The sequence below is a fragment of the Microcaecilia unicolor genome, chromosome 1 (genome assembly GCF_901765095.1).
Source record: "Microcaecilia unicolor chromosome 1, aMicUni1.1, whole genome shotgun sequence".
In the NCBI taxonomy this organism is placed as follows: domain Eukaryota; kingdom Metazoa; phylum Chordata; class Amphibia; order Gymnophiona; family Siphonopidae; genus Microcaecilia; species Microcaecilia unicolor.
This window is the reverse complement of record NC_044031.1, coordinates 302,951,268-302,967,340: the sequence shown is the minus strand read 5'-3', so window position 1 is coordinate 302,967,340 and position 16,073 is coordinate 302,951,268. Positions and strand designations below refer to the sequence as shown.

General features: G+C 47.0%; 1 protein-coding gene across 1 annotated transcript in view; it reads left to right on the top strand.

Moving 5' to 3' along the window:
- LOC115473053 (cytochrome P450 2D15-like) overlaps nt 1–16,073 on the top strand; it is a 131,653-nt gene that overhangs the window by 28,229 nt on the left and 87,351 nt on the right. The window contains exons 2-4 of the mRNA XM_030207680.1: nt 1,147–1,318; nt 2,192–2,344; nt 12,279–12,439. Coding sequence (XP_030063540.1) covers nt 1,147–1,318; nt 2,192–2,344; nt 12,279–12,439 — 486 coding nt within the window. The remainder of the gene's footprint in view (nt 1–1,146; nt 1,319–2,191; nt 2,345–12,278; nt 12,440–16,073) is intronic.

The window sequence follows — 16,073 nt, the reverse complement described above, 5'->3', positions numbered from 1 at the left end:
GGCACCTGCAGCCTTGAGGGCTATTGTATTGGTGCACAGTTAGGTGCAGTTGTGGTTGGGTTTTTTTCTGTTCCTAAAGGGCTCACAATACAATATAAGGGGGTTACAGTGAAAGTTGTACCTGGGACCTTTAATGTGAAGTGCACTGCTGTGTCTTGTAGACTGCCCTGCTGCTCTGCTCGGATGTCTGTTTGGCCAGTCTACTAAAAATCCTGACCCCCAAGACACCCCCCATGGCTTATTTTTGTGTGTTTTTCCCTGGGATGCAAGGGTTGTTTAAAGTGGTAACAAATAAGAAGCACTGAGCACAACAAAAATCTAGAAAATGGTGATTTTCAAATCAAAAAGAGAGTTGTTTTTCTGGTTTGAAAATCACTATGTTCACCACTCAAATTTTGGACATTTTTCACAAAATATTCCAAATCGGACTTGGACATCATATCGAAAATGCCCCCTCAAAGTGTCAGTTCTAGTGCTGATTAGTAAAAGACATAAATTGTTTTTCCCATAACAACATTTCTTTAAGTAGTGATACTTTTCTGAAAACATTTGACGTTGGTGAAGACCTAATTTTGAAGAAGGATAAATTACTTTAAAAAGTATAGAAATTAAAGACAAAGGTGAGCTAGCATTTTTAGTGCATGCTAAACACTAGAGACCCCAGAGAAATATATGGGTGTTTCTAGCATTTAGCGCATGCTTATTTTTAGCATGCGCTAAAAACACTGGTATGCCTTTTAGGGACCCTAATTGAATACTTGTTAAGTTCAAATGAATAAGTTGAGGACATTTTGAATTTTTAGTAGCCAATCTGAATAAATTTCAGAATTGTATTGATGCTCTTGACTTAAGTTCTTTACACTGTCTAATATGCCTAATCTAATACTTAAAAATATATTTTAATGTTAAATTCCCTGCCTGGTGATGAGATTAATTGGGGAAACAAACAACGACAAGGTAATATCTTGCTCCACCACCAGGGGGTTTACACTAAGAGCACATATCTGTATCATCCATTAGGCTGTTCAGTTTCAAAACTGTTCTATGATGTACTGCAATTTGTTTCATTGGCAACTAAAATAAAAAGTTTATATATATTTGCACTTTTGTCTTTCAGATTTTCTTAATTTTGTTTTTTCTTTGCAGCTAAGTAAAAAATTTGGGAATGTTTTCAGTCTGCAGTTTTGCTGGAGAAACGTGGTAGTGCTGAATGGGTTTAAGGTAATGAAGGAGGCATTGGTTGATAAGTCTGAGGATATTGCTGATCGTCCACCGTTCCCACAGTATGATAATCTGGGAGTGAAGAAGAATTGCGAAGGTGAACCTCAAAAACAATATGTCTCCAAAATGCCGAAGATTAAAGATGCATTATTTATTTATTTATTAGGATTTATTTACTGCCTTTTGAAGGAATTCACTCAAGGCATTGTACAGTAAGAATAAGTGAAACGAAAGCAACAGATTATTACAGCAGTAAAAATATTCAAAAAAACAATACAAAATATGGCATAGTGTGCTACATTACTATGCCATAATGTACAATACACAATAAAATATTTGAATAGACAGGATAGGGTGTAAGCAAAGATGAAACATATAGATATATAAGAGAGGTGCATTATAGTAATCCAGTCTTGATATTATCATGGCATGTACAACTGGGACAATTTGCCTTCTCATTGTAAGGAGAGAGGCAGCATAGTTGTTACAAATGATAGAAGCAGTTCTTGAAGTTGCTTGGATTTGTGGTGATCTGTGTAAGTGTTGTCTAGCTGTATTTCCAAGGTTCCTGACCCATGCTTTTGAGGGGAAGTTCGTGTTCCCCAAAAGAGATTTTGATGTCAGGAATGTGCCCACTTGTGTTAGGGACCCATAGAGGCTCGGTTTTACTTGGGTTCAGGCGAAGTTTGTTGTTTTTGAATTAATGTTAGACAGGTAGTTTATTCAGGGCTGTGGATAAGTCAGGTTCAATGGGTATGAGTAGCTGCATGTCACCCATGTAGATGTAGAACTGAGAGTCCATTGACCGAATCTGCTTGTCTAGTGGTTTGTAGATATTGAAGACAGATATGTAGATAGGTAAGTAGATTTGATTTTATTATTTTTTTTTCTTATACTTTAATTAGAGTATACTGTAAGAATGAGTCATACAAACTGGAGCTTTTACTGGTCTTTGGTGAATATCTTGCAGGATTGGTCATAGCCAGGTATGGCCGTGGCTGGAAGGAGCAGAGGAGGTTTTCACTTTCCACTCTGCGAAACTTTGGCTTGGGTAAGAAATCCCTGGAGGAGAGGATAATTGAGGAAGCTGGATTTCTCTGTTCAGTATTTGAATCCAAAGGAGGTATGTTGAATTTATGGAAAATAAAAAGAAAGAGGAATAGCAACAATTTATCATGAGGCTTTGCAGATCAAAGATCTGGAGTATAAATCTCTTTCTGATCGAGAACTACTGTTTTGTCAGTTAACCTCAACCCTGACTGTGATTGTTTTGGTACTAAAATTTCCTCCTGATTTAGGAAGTGCTAAGATTGGACAATGCTACTACATCAGAATCATACAGCTAGAACTACTCATGTGTGCTATCAAGTTAGTGCACGTTAATACTGTTAGCATGCAGTATTTACGTATTGGGACTTAGTTACTAACAAAGGGATAAAAAGTGGCCTTAGAGTGCCCTTATGCAGGACACTTGCATGCATTAAGGCCATTTTTACTGCAGCTGTAAAATGGCCTGTTTCTTTTTTTTTTTAAGTTCAAATATTTTTATTAAGAGAAAAGAAAATACAGAAGGACAAACCATAAGAGAGAAAAAGAAAACAAACCCCCCCTCCAAATCACATCCTTCCTGAAATATAACATCAATGAAAATGGGCTATTTTCTGTATTAATGGCCATGCGCTAATGTTGCCATTGGTGCATGGCAATTTTTAAAAATTACTGCTTGAGCACTTAGATGTGTCAGTGGTTAGCGCAGGAACAGCCACGCTCTGCTCATTACATACCCCATCAAAAAAAAATCTTTTTTTTAGTGCGTGGTTAGCACGTGCACATATCAGAGTTACCGCAGGATGCCTGAGTGCGTCCCATAGTACTCCATTTTTAGCTGCGTTAGGCACATGTTAGCACCTAAGACAGCTTAGTAAAAGGGCCCCAAACTTTAGCATCCAGTTTAATATAAAAGAAAGCTATTAAAGATGCAAAAAGAGCGTGGAGGGGGTGGTTTTTTTTTTTTTGTAGATCGATAGTTTCCTCAGCAACCCTCCAGACCGGTCAAGACGCTTGGGTTATGCATGCCTACCAGCAGAGGGAGACTGAGAACACTAACTTCAAACTGAGTACATATAACCTGTGCTAGCCCTCTATCTCCAGTATTTTCTCAGTCTCAGCAGAGGGTAGACATGCAGCCTGTGCAGCTTGTCCGGTCTGGTAGGATTTAGGTCCTGGTTGTGAGATTAGTTAATCTTCAGTTGGTTTCTGGGGATAGATTGATGAAAGAGCAGTGTTAATCCCTGTGCCTGGAATAGCTGTGGTGTGCAAGGGGTTGGTAGGTCCGGTGGGGCCTGCCATTGTCCCCTCTGGGGTGTCACACCCGGGTGGCCGGGTCCCTCCCCCCGACTGGCTCTCCCGTTTTGGGCAGCGTTGTGCCTCGGCTGCAGTGTTAATCCTGCAGCCTTGAGTGCCATACAGATAATAGCAGCAGGGCTCAAATAAAGTTGAAAAAAAAAAAAAAAAGCACACCTCGTGTGGAGAGCTGCAGGAGCTGCACTCCGGTGTTTCTGGAGGTGTTCAGCTGGTCTGGGAGAGCTGAGCCTGTAATTAAGCGCCGGTGAGTGTTTTTTCTTTTATTTGCTGTTCGCCGGTTGTTGTAATCAGCTGTTTTCTGAGGCGCGAGTATGTCAGGGAAGTTGCTTCGTTGCCGGCTGTGTGCGCGTCGGGGTGTAGACGCGGCTGGCGGTCCCTGCCGGTTCTGTGGAGAGCCCAAGGCCCTATCCCCCGCGCCACCGGTGTTAGAGGCGGAGGTTCCTTCGGCGGGATCGCAGGAGGTTACTGCGGCTCAGTTTGGCGCTTCAGCGGCGGTTCCGATTTTGGCGGGAACCGCCGCCATCTTGGATTCGGGCCTTTTGGGCGCTGAGACGGTCGTGGGGCCTCAGTCTCTCCCGATTTCGAGTCCCGCTGGGGGGGAGGCCTCGGGCAGCATGGGGTTCCCTCCAGAGTTTGTTTGGAGTTTGTTTCAGGCTTGGAAGGCGGGCCCATCGGGTGCGGAGTCCCTTAGTCCCAGATTGGGGGGGGCTACCGCTAAAAGACCTCGAGTGGAGTGCTCTGAAGATGTAGAGGTCTTTTCCCCTCCGGATTCTGAGGGTGATTTTAGCCCCCTGGAAGAGGAGGAGGGGTCGGTTGCAGGGCAGGATGGGGACCTGTCTTTGCCTGGGGAAGACCCCTCTGTGGTTAGGATTTTTCACAGGGATGAATTATCTGACCTCATTGAGCAGGTGTCCGCCACTTTAAGGTTTGATCCTGCGGCGGCTCCCATTGGGGATGGGAAGCAGGTGGATCCTTTGGTTAAGGGGATCAGGCGGGTCTCTCGTTCTTTCCCTATGAATGCGGACTTGAGAGATATGATCACGCAGGAGTGGCATTCGCCGGAGGCTCAGTGTAAGGTGGCTCGGGCTATGACCAAGCTCTATCCTATTCCTCAGGAGGACAGAGAGTCTCTCAGGCCCCCGACGGTGGATGCCGTGGTGACGGCAGTGACTAAGGCTACTGCTATTCCAGTGGATGGGGGGGGCCGCGTTGAGGGACCCTCAGGATAGGAAATTGGAGACCTTTCTAAAGCGGAGTTTTGATCTGTCTGCCTTGGCGCTACAAGCGTCTGTTTGTGGAGGTCTGGTGGCTCGGGCCTGTTTTCGCTGGGCGGAGAGGCTCCTGGATAGCCCGCAGGCGGATAGGGCTTCTCTTGTTCAAGATCTGGCCAAGTTGGAGATGGGGTCGTCGTTCTTGGCGGATGCGCTGTACGATTTGTTGAGGGCCTCTGCTAAGAACATGACCTTTGCGGTGGCGGCTAGGCGGGCCCTGTGGTTGCGGGGCTGGGTGGCCGATGCCGCCTCCAAGACTAAACTTTGTTCCCTCCCTTTTAGGGGCTCTCTGCTTTTCGGGGAGGAATTGGATAAGTTGGTGAAGGGTCTTGGTGATGCTAAGGCCCCTCGGCTTCCTGAGCTTCGTCCCAAGGTGTCTAAGGGGGCAGCAGGGCGGGGGCGTTTTCAGGAGGCTCGGCGTTATCGGCCCGGTAGGTCTTCTGGGGGGACTAGGGGTCGGTTTTTCCAGAGAACCCAGCCCTTTCGAGGTGGCCGTCGCGGGGGGCGAGGCTCCTTTTCGGGAGCGTCCGGTACGTCCCGTGTGTCTCAATGATGGTTTGGGGACCCAGCCTCTGGTTCGCGTGGGGGCTCGCTTGCGCTTGTTTTACCAGAGGTGGGTCCAGATCACGTCGGACCAGTGGGTCCTACAGATAGTGCGAGACGGGTACGCCCTAGAATTCGACAGTCCCCTCTCCGATTTCTTTCTCGTGTCTCCCTGTCATTCAAGATACAAGGCAAGAGCAGTACGGACCACTCTGTCGCGTCTAATCGGTTTAGGGGCGGTGGTACCTGTTCCCAGGTTAGAAAGAGGTACGGGCTGTTACTCCATTTACATCGTGGTGCCCAAGAAGGAAGAGGGTGCCTTCCGGCCCATTTTAGACCTCAAGAAGGTCAATGCAGCTCTAAAGGTTCCCTCCTTTCGGATGGAGACATTGCGCTCAGTTATTGTAGCGGTGCAAGAAGGAGAGTTTCTGACGTCTCTAGATCTGACAGAGGCTTACTTACACATTCCCATTCTAGAGGCGCACCAGCGTTTTCTTCGCTTTGTGGTCTTAGGGAGACATTTTCAGTTTTGTGCGCTTCCTTTCGGTCTGGCGACTGCGCCTCGCACCTTCTCCAAGGTGATGGTGGTGGTGGCAGCGGCGCTGCGCTTGCAGGGCATTTTGGTTCATCCGTATCTGGACGACTGGTTGATTCGGGCCAAATCAAGGTCAGAGAGCGAGGAGGCCACCGGCCGTGTGGTGACCTTCTTGCAGTCGCTCGGTTGGGTGGTCAATCTGGCAAAGTGTCACCTGGTGCCTTCCCAGTCCCTGGAGTATCTGGGAGTTCGCTTTGACACGAAGAAGGGCCGGGTGTTTTTGACAGCTCCTCGCATCTCCAAGCTGCAAGAACAGATCCGTCGGCTCCGAGCGCAGAGGGCGCCTTCGGCGCGGGCGTATCTTCAGGTGTTGGGGCTGATGGCAGCAACAATAGAGGTGGTTCCTTGGGCCAGGGCCCATATGAGAGAATTACAGAGAGCCTTGTTGTCTCGTTGGTCCCCTCAGTCTCAGGACCTGGAGGAGAGTTTCCCTCTGTCGGGGGTTGCCCGTCGCAGCCTTCGCTGGTGGCTCCACTCGCCGAATCTAGCGAAGGGCATGTCGCTGGACGCTCCCAATTGGACGGTGCTGACCACGGATGCGAGTCTCTCGGGCTGGGGAGCGCATTGCCTGGGTCAGGTAGCCCAGGGACGTTGGACGTTGGAGGAAGCATCTTGGTCCATCAATCGCCTGGAGACTCGAGCAATTCGGTTGGCTCTTCGGTCCTTTCACAGCCTGTTAGAAGGCAAGGCAGTCAGGGTTCTTTCCGACAATGCCACGGCCGTCGCATATGTAAATCGGCAGGGGGGAACGAAGAGCCAAGCGTTAGCTGTGGAGGCGGCGGAGTTAATGTTGTGGGCAGAAGCTCATCTTCAGGGTCTCTCGGCGGGACACGTGGCAGGGGTGGACAACGTGAGCGCGGATTTTCTAAGCAGGCACACGTTAGACCCCGGGGAGTGGTCCCTCCATCCCTCAGTGTTCAATCGTCTGGTGTTGGAATGGGGTCGGCCGGTGCTGGATCTCATGGCATCGGCCGACAATGCTCAGGTCGATCGCTTCTTCAGTTGTCGAAGAGATCCTCGGGCCGAGGGCATCGACGCGTTAGTGCTCCCGTGGCCGACTCAACAGTTGCTCTATGTATTTCCGCCGTGGCCGCTGGTGGGCCGCGTGGTGCAGCGGATCGGGCGCCATGCAGGTCTAGTGGTTCTGATTGCGCCCAATTGGCCTCGACGTCCGTGGTACGGAGACCTGGTTCGGTTATTAGTGCAGGCTCCGATTCCGTTGGGGCCCAGGGTGAGATTGGTTCAGGGGCCGATCGAGATGGCCGACCCTGCTCCATTCTCGCTTACGGCCTGGCTCTTGAGAGGCTCAGATTAAGGAAGAAAGGTTTTTTCGGCCAGGGTAATTGATACCATGTTGCGCTCTCGTAAGAGGTCTACTTCTTTGGCTTATGTGCGGGTGTGGCGCATTTTTGAGAACTGGTGTCAAGAGCGGGATTATGTTCCTCTACGTGTTTCGGTCGCGGAAGTTTTGGAGTTCCTACAGGACGGTCTTGACAGGGGGCTCTCGCTGTCTTCCCTGAAAGTGCAGGTTTCAGCGTTGTCTTGTTTCCGTGGAAAGATTCAGGGGATTTCCTTGGCGGCTTCGCTGGACGTGGGGCGGTTCTTGAAAGCTGTCAAGTTGCTTCGTCCGCCTCGTCGGCCGACGGTTCCGCCCTGGGATTTGAATTTGGTCTTGGAGGCTCTGGTAGGCCCTCCGTTTGAACCGTTGGCTTCCATCTCGTGTAAAGATCTTACTTTAAAGACAGTGTTTCTGGTGGCCATTACTTCGGCGCGTAGAATTTCGGAGCTACAGGCTTTGTCTTGTAGAGAGCCTTTTCTCTCCTTGGCTAAGGAGAAAGTGACTTTGCGGACAGTTCCTTCGTTTGTTCCTAAGGTGGTCTCCTCCTTTCATGTAAATCAGGTGATCTCATTACCAGTGTTGGGGGATAGGTCTGGTGATCTCTCTCAACGTCGTCTGGCTAAGTTGGATGTTCGACGCATTTTGCGGTCGTATTTGAGCAGAACGCAGGACTTCCGAGCGTCGGATCGTTTGTTCATTTTGTTTGGAGGTCCCAGAAAGGGGGAAGCGGCTTCCAAGGCTACTCTGGCTAGATGGTTGAAGGAGACTATTGCCTCGGCGTATTTGTTGAAGCGTCGGGCAGTTCCCTCGGTACTGAAGGCACACTCTACTCGGGGGGTAGCCGCCTCTTGGGCGGAAAGTAGTTTTATTCCTCCGCAGGACATTTGTAAGGCGGCGGCGTGGTCGTCCATTCATTCTTTTGTAAAGCATTATAGGATTGATGTGCAGGCAAAAGAGGATGCTCGGTTTGGAGCGGCTGTGTTGTCTTCTGCTTTTCGTGGGTCCCACCCTTAATGTGTCTACTGCTTTGGTACTTCCCAAGCGTCTTGACCGGTCTGGAGGGTTGCTGAGGAAGGTGAAATTAGGCCTTACCTGCTAATTTTCTTTCCTCTAGACCCTCCAGACCGGTCAAGAGCCCGCCCTGTCTCTTATCAGAAGTATTTTTCAGCCGTGTCAATTATCAGAAGTATTTTGAGCCGTGTTCTGCTATGTCTGTTCATTTTATATTCAGTATGGTCGGAGAACTTTCTTTGACTCTAATATTCTGCAGAGTGGGACGCCTGGGCGTTTCATCTGTTTAAGCACACTGTTGGTGTTTAACTGTTAGTTTCCAGGTACAGGGGTTTTATTAGTTTCAGAGTTACTGTTCCAGGGATTTGTTTCTCTGCTTTGCTAAGTGTATACTGGAGATAGAGGGCTAGCACATGTTATATGTACTCAGTTTGAAGTTAGTGTTCTCAGTCTCCCTCTGCTGGTAGGCATGCATAACCCAAGCGTCTTGACCGGTCTGGAGGGTCTAGAGGAAAGAAAATTAGCAGGTAAGGCCTAATTTCACCTTTGTGGGTGTCAGGAAGACATTTCGCAATTACTTGTCAATAGTAAACTTCTAGGTCTAAGCAGGGGGTTTGAATGCTCAGAGGAGGTACAGATTCTGAAGCCTCCTCGTGGTTTCAATGCCCTCAAGAGGGAATAATGGGATTGGTGAGGGAGGGTCTTCAGAGTTTCGGCTCTCCCTCTATCTTTGCAGTAATAATGGAATGTAATTTTATTTCTTCTTGGTTACTTCAAAGTTACATTTAAGTTTGCTGAGGTGTGTGAGGGTACATTAAGGGGAGTAGGGTTTAGAACTCTTTATAAGACATAATTCCCTGAGGGGTGAATGTTATGTTGATTTGTTGAATTTTGATGGGATCTTGACAGAAAAGGGTGGGGGTTGGGACAAAAAGTTAAAATATGTTGATTGATTGTATTTTTCGGTGTGCATTGAGCTTGAGCCTATGTTTGTCTTTCTGGCTTTGTATATGATGCTTGCACTACTTTTATATTGTTTTCAATAAAAATGTTGAAACATAAAGATGTAAAAAGAGCTTTAGAGGCAGCTGAATGCAGCTAACAGTTATCATTGTCTTTAATTTAGTTGATTAATATTTTAGCTAAAAGTTTCTCAGATGGTTTTGATGCTAAGAGTGGTAGGCCGGTCACCAGAAACAGCCCGGCATTGCATATCGGGCTTAGCGCCAACTGTGGGAGTTAGCCGGTCTAACTCCCACAGTCTGAATATTGGCCCCACAGACTTTACTAGGCACCAGGTACAATGGGAGCCAAATTAATTACATTAAACCTCAGTCAACTGTGCAGTAGGAAGAGTTTCAAACGCAGTTCTTGAAATAAGCACCCTTATTGAATAGTCAATTTCAACACAAAAAACATACAAGGCAAAAGAATAATTATAAAATCAGCAGAAGGACAGAAATATAGCAAAGTATAGCAGCAAGCTGCTTTGCAAGTGAGAAGAAAGCAATTTTTTTTTCCTGTATAGGATAGATGGAGGTAAAGTCAGCAGTGTTCTAGGAAGAAATTAGAGAGACACACACACACACACACACACACACACACGTAAGAGAGCAGTATAGAACTGGTGACTCAAACCAAACACAAAATCTGAAAATATATAAACTCAGAAAAGCTTAGCTTTCAGGCTTGTAGTGCTTCTCAGGAATTCACAACTCTCCAGGAAACAGCCCCTCCCTTAGAGACACCCCCCCCCCCCAGATATTCAGAACCATTTAACCAGCCAGGATCGGTTAAATGCCCTATAAGCGGCTATCTGTGCATTTTCAGCCATGACCCGCTGAAAATTCATGGTTAGCAGGTTATATCGCACAATATAACTGGCTATCTGCTGATTTTCAGCACAAGTTTGGCAGCCATATTTAGCTGTGTGAATACCGGGCCTATCTGTGGCTGGTTCAAACTTAACCGGCAAGCGCTGAATATCGACTTGGCCGGTTAAGGTTGAACTGGCCAAAAATAAACTGGATATTCAATGCCAGTCAGTGGAAACGGCCCAGCTTTTAATATCCGGGCTCAGTGCTGACCGCAGGAGTCAGCTGGGCTAATTCCCGCAGTCTGAATATCAGGCCCACAGACTCTACTAGGCACCCTTATTGAACAGTCAATTTCAGCACAAAAAAAACACACAAGACAAAAAAAAAATAGTTATAATAATAGTATAACATTTGTGCGCCAAAAGAGCTTGCATACTTTCTAGAATATGGGGGCTAATGTTTGGTAGTTAAAATTTAATATGTAGAAGTACAGAGTGAATGAAGTTGGGGCTTAGAAATCCAAAGGAGCTGTACGTGATGGGGATGAGAAGCCGATATGCACGGACTAGGAGAGGGACCTTAGAGTGATAGTATCTGAGGATTTCAAGGTAATGAATAATGCGATTAGGCGGCAGCCAGATCCAGAAAGATGCCAAGTTGTGTAGAGAAAGGTATAACCAACAGAAGAAAAGAGGTGTTCGCACCCTGTACAAGTCATTGGTGAGGTCCCACTTGGCGTACTGTGTTCAGTTTTGGACACCGTATCTAGCAGTCCAGAGGAAGGCAACAAAAATGGTATGGGGTTTGTGCCAAAAGATGTATGAGAAAAGACTTGAAGACCAGAACATTTAGAGTAAAGGAAGGACAGGGGAGATATGATACAAATGTTCAAATACTTGAAAGGTATTACTATACAAATAAATCTTTTTTCAGAAATGGGGTAGCAGTAGAGCTAGAGGACATGAATTGAGATTGCAGGGTGGTAAACTTAGGAGTAGCATCAGAAATACTTTTTCACAAAAAGGGTGGTGAATTCCGGAATACCCTTCTTGTGGAGATGGTGTGGACAAAACATGAGAACATAACATAAGAACAGCCATACTGGGTCAGACCAATGGTCCATCTAGCCCAGTATCCTGTTTCCAACAGTGGCCAAGCCAAGTCACAAGTACATGGCAGAAACCCAATTAGTAGCACCATTCCATGCTACCAGTCCAAGGGTAGGCAGTGGCTTCCCCATGTCCATCTCAATAACAGACTATGGACTTTTCCTCTAGGAACTTGTCCAAACCTTTTTTAAACCCAGATGGAATTCAAAAACGTATGAGATAAACACAGAGTTCCCCTATTTAGAAAGAGGATGGAATCAAAGGAAAACTTAAATGACCTTCACATTTTAAATAGTCCATAAAGGGTTGTATCCTGCATGGAGCAACAGGTACATTTCTGGCCATCTCGTTGAGCATACTGGATGGACCATACAGGTCTCTATCTGCTGTCATTTACTATATTACTTTAAATGCCAGATTTTACCAAAACAACACCTAAGAAGAGCCAATTAAGGAGCCAAATGAAGTAAATTTAAAAGTTTTTTTTGAGGTTGTGGTAGACGTGAAAGAGGTAAGCACAACTGAGCCTGCAACTAAGTGGGAAAATGTGGGATATAAATGTGTTAAATAAATAAATAAATTACCCCTGTGGAGGTCTCAAATCCAAACAAACAGGTGACTTGCATGTTCCTCAGAGCAGATGTAATTGCCTATCAGGAATTTAAAAAAATATATATAGACGAATTCCCACTGTATGGGAAATACACGCATATTTTTTAAACTGTCCAGAACATGCCCAGTACAGGCCCTCTTTGAGTCTATTATTCCCACGGCAGTTCTGCATTTTAAGCAGTGGCATTCTAAAATTGGTACTACATGTGTATGTAATTTACAAGTATGAATACCTGTATTTACATGTACAATTGCCTTGCTAGGCTTCTAAAATGATCTCCATAACAGTATTAGTTTATTTAACTAATAAATCTCATTAGCTTTGTCTCTTTTAGTATCTCTCCTAGTGTCTGCAGTGCTAATATCTAGTATTTGCTTATTGACTTGTGTCTTCAGGTCAACCCTTTGATGCACATTTCAACACCCACAGTGCAGTCAGTAATGTGATTTGCTCCATGGTGTTTGGCGATCGGTTTGAGTATGATGATAAAAGGTTCCTGAGGTTTCTTCATCTCTTTGAAGAGGACATGAAAGCAGAGTCTGGCTTAATCGTTCAGGTAGGCTAAAAAAAAATCTCAGTTTCTATGATTTTTGAGGTATGTAAAGAAAATTTTGCTGGAAACACTTTCCCAGCCTTTAATAGGCATAGGTTTAAAGTCAGCTTCTGACCCTGTATATTTAATGATGATGTGTGGACATAGCCAGGCATTGATACCCAGCCTTAATTCTGCCCACAGCTGACAGTAACTTAATAATCACTGACTACCACAGGCTGAATTATCTGGCAGTATGTGTCTGTAGCATATGGATGTCTTAAAATGCCCAAATGGAAGTCTATGTGCTTGAAACATCCAAATCCCGATTTTGCAAAGGCAGACAAGGGATGTCCAACACTTCACTAAATAGCAAGGGGGCATGTTTTGGGAGAGACTAAGGAGGGCCCAAAATTGGGATGTCAAACAGTGATAACTAAACAGGAAGAAACGTCCTGTTTCAGATACGTCCAGGGTACAAAAAGGTGCTCTGATTGAGCATCTGACCACCCCCTTAATCCCTCAGTGGTTGCTGTCCCAATCCCTCTCCCTCCCCCCGAAAGTAAAAGTGACCACTGTAGGGATTATAGTTCCCAAACCTTTTTCGATTCATGGCACCCTTACTATCTGAGCAATTTTTCACAGTAGCCCCCCCCCCCCCCCCGGCCACACAGGTCCAATATTTCTCCCTCTCTCCCCCATGCACCATCTCATCCTTCACCCATATGTCCAACTTTTCTCCCTCTCCATGCAGTATCTCCCCCTCCCCTTGACCCGTATATACAAGATTTCAACCCTTTGCTGTATCTCTCCCACTTACCACCAGAGCTTAGCAGGGGAGAGCAGGATGAAGAAGAGCACATGGGGAGGCAACATGATGTCTGCAGCCCCAGCCTCCCTCTGTGATAGCTGAGTAGTGAGCAGCCAGAATCCCGGAGTGGGAGCAGGCCTCAAAACTTCCAGGCCTCCGGCATTGCAGCGATGTGTAAGCGCTGCCTTCAGCTTGCCCTGGAAGCCTTTATACAGCCACTTCCTGTTCCTGCGTAGGTGGGATGCTGTACAGAGAAGGCTTTGGAGGCAGGCCGAAGGCAGCGCTTACCTTGCGGCCGGCAGTGGAGAGAGGAAGATGAACGATAATGCACCAATCGGGGGGGGGGGGGGGACAGGCGCCCATTTCAGCATCCCTTCAATTTGTTCTGGTGCTGGATTAAGGCATGAAACCTCTTTAATCCCCCAGTTGTTGCTGTCCCCCTCCTTCTCCCCCTCCCTCTCCCCTTAAAGTGAAAGGGATACTGGACTCTATGACAGCTTCAGGTATTATGGGCATTCTTAGAAAAGTAGGAAGTAACTCTGAGGAGTTACCTAGTGGTTAGTGCAGTGGATTTTAAACCAAGGGACCCAGGTTCAACTCTCATTTTAACTCTTTTTAATTTTTTTTTTATTGTGAGCCCTCCAGAAACAGAAAAATACATTCTATAACTAAATATATAAGCTAGCTGCAAGCCTGAAGGGTACTGAAGTGATGCACATTCAGGTACAGTAGGTATTCTTCTGTTCCTGGAGGGCTCAGAATTATAAGAGATTAAAGTGGGATATGAACCTGAATCCCTTGGGTTAGAGTCCACTGTACTAACCACTAGGCTGCCTCTCTGCTCTGGAGGCATGTCTATGTGGCCATTCTTCTAAAAATGCTGTCAGACAGACTTCCTTGTCCCTTCTTTATTTTGCCATTCATATGGTTGGATGCTACAGTTTGTAAAATGGCTTTTCACGCTGGACGTCCTCGGCACACGGATGTCCATCTCACGTATTTTTGAACAGGAAATCCTGACATATTTCCTGTTGGAAAATACACGTGAGATGGACGTCTGCTTTGGACATTATGAGCAGGATATCTCTATTCTGACTTGGACGGCCTTTCGAAAATGCTCCTCCACAAGTAAAATGGCAGAAATCAAACCTAGATTGAAGGCTCAGATAAGTACATAAGTACATGTACATAAGTGTTGCCATACTGGGACAGACCGAAGGTCCATCAAGCCCAGTATCCTGTTTCCAACAGTGACCAATCCAGGTCAGAGGTATCTGGCAAGATTCAAAAACAGTACATTCCGTAGCGTCCCACAGATCAATCCAGAGACTGGTGGGTTATGACCCTCTGCCAGCAGGTGGAGATATAGAGAGAACTTCTGAGGCTCTATATGTGGTCATGTGTCACCATTTCAACCTCAGTATTCTCTCTATCTAGCAGGTGGATGGTCATAACTCTGCAGCTGTGGATTGGGACTCCTCGCACGTTCCCTTGGGATGAGTTGAGTGACCCTGGGGTTGAGGTGCACGCTGAGGGCTGAGCTGGAATACCTGGTGGTGCCAGGTCCCTCCCTTTCTCCCCCCTTCCGCTGCTTTCTGTCCTGGCTGTGTTGGCAGCATGTGAGTGTTAATCTCCTGTTAAAAAAAAAAAAGAGGAACTTTTGGCAGCACTTTTGTTGGTAGTGTAGTTTCTCACACTGCAGGATATTGCTAAGGGAGAGACTTTAGTCTGTGGAGTGGGGGGGGGGGGGGGAAGTTTAGCTGCTGCCTCTCTTCAGCAGGGCATATGGCAGCCCCTTCGGAGTCAGTGAAGCGCTGCTCCCAGTGTGGGAACCGGAGAGCAGCGTCGGGAGCTTGCGAGTCCTGTGCAAAGGCTTCTCTGGGGCAGGAACGGTCAGAACGGGGGCAGTCTGTCCCGCTCGGTGTCTCGGAGCGCTCCATTTCCCGCAAACCGGCGGATGATTTTGGCGCCATTGCGCCTTTAAAAGGGAAGCTGGCGTCTCTTGCTGCTTCAGGAGCGCAATCACGGAAATCAGCTGATTCACGATCAGCTGGGATTGCGGCGTTGGAATCGGCAGGGACTGGAGTGGCGGAGAAAGAAATTGAGACGGTTCGCTGTTCTTCCCACGCTGAGTCTCAACGCGCCATTTTCGCGGGCGCCATTTTGGATCGGGAGGAGAGGCCAGCTTTGGAGCCGTCTGTTCCCTCCTCTCAAGCCTTCTGTTTCCTCCTCTCAGCTTCAAACTCCTGTTCTGGTGGACGCGTTGCAGGAGAGTGCCTCTGAACACTCTGAGGTCCCTTTTTCTCCAGAATTTGTGCTTTTGGTGCACAGAGCGTTTTTACTCAAACGCTCCGAAGGGGGCCTTACGGCTGAAGGGTCACTGGGGGCCTCTCCAGAAGATTCCTCCATTGCTCCTTCCTCTGGCTTTAAGAGACCTCGGGTGGAGACCCGGGAGGTAGATTTTGGTTCAGATGTGGGGTCAGAGGTAGATGACGGTCAGTTGTCAGTAATATCCCAATTGACCCGGTCAGAGTTGCTTGAGGACGGGGATTTGCCATCTGAGGGGTGTGATGACCCTACTGCGGCATGATTGTTTCACCAGGACGAGTTGGCGAATCTCATTGTTAAAGCCTTGGAAATTTTGAATATCTCGCCGCCGGAGGGTAGTCCCTCCTCAGCAGCCTCTTCTATTATGTCGGGGACTAAACGACCGGCCCGTACCTTTCATATTCATGAAGCGATGAAGGTACTTATTGTGGCCCAATGGGACAATCCGGAGGCAGGTTTGAGAGTCGCGAGAGCCATGGCGCAGTTATACCCGCTTCCAGAAAGTGAGCGGGAAGATTT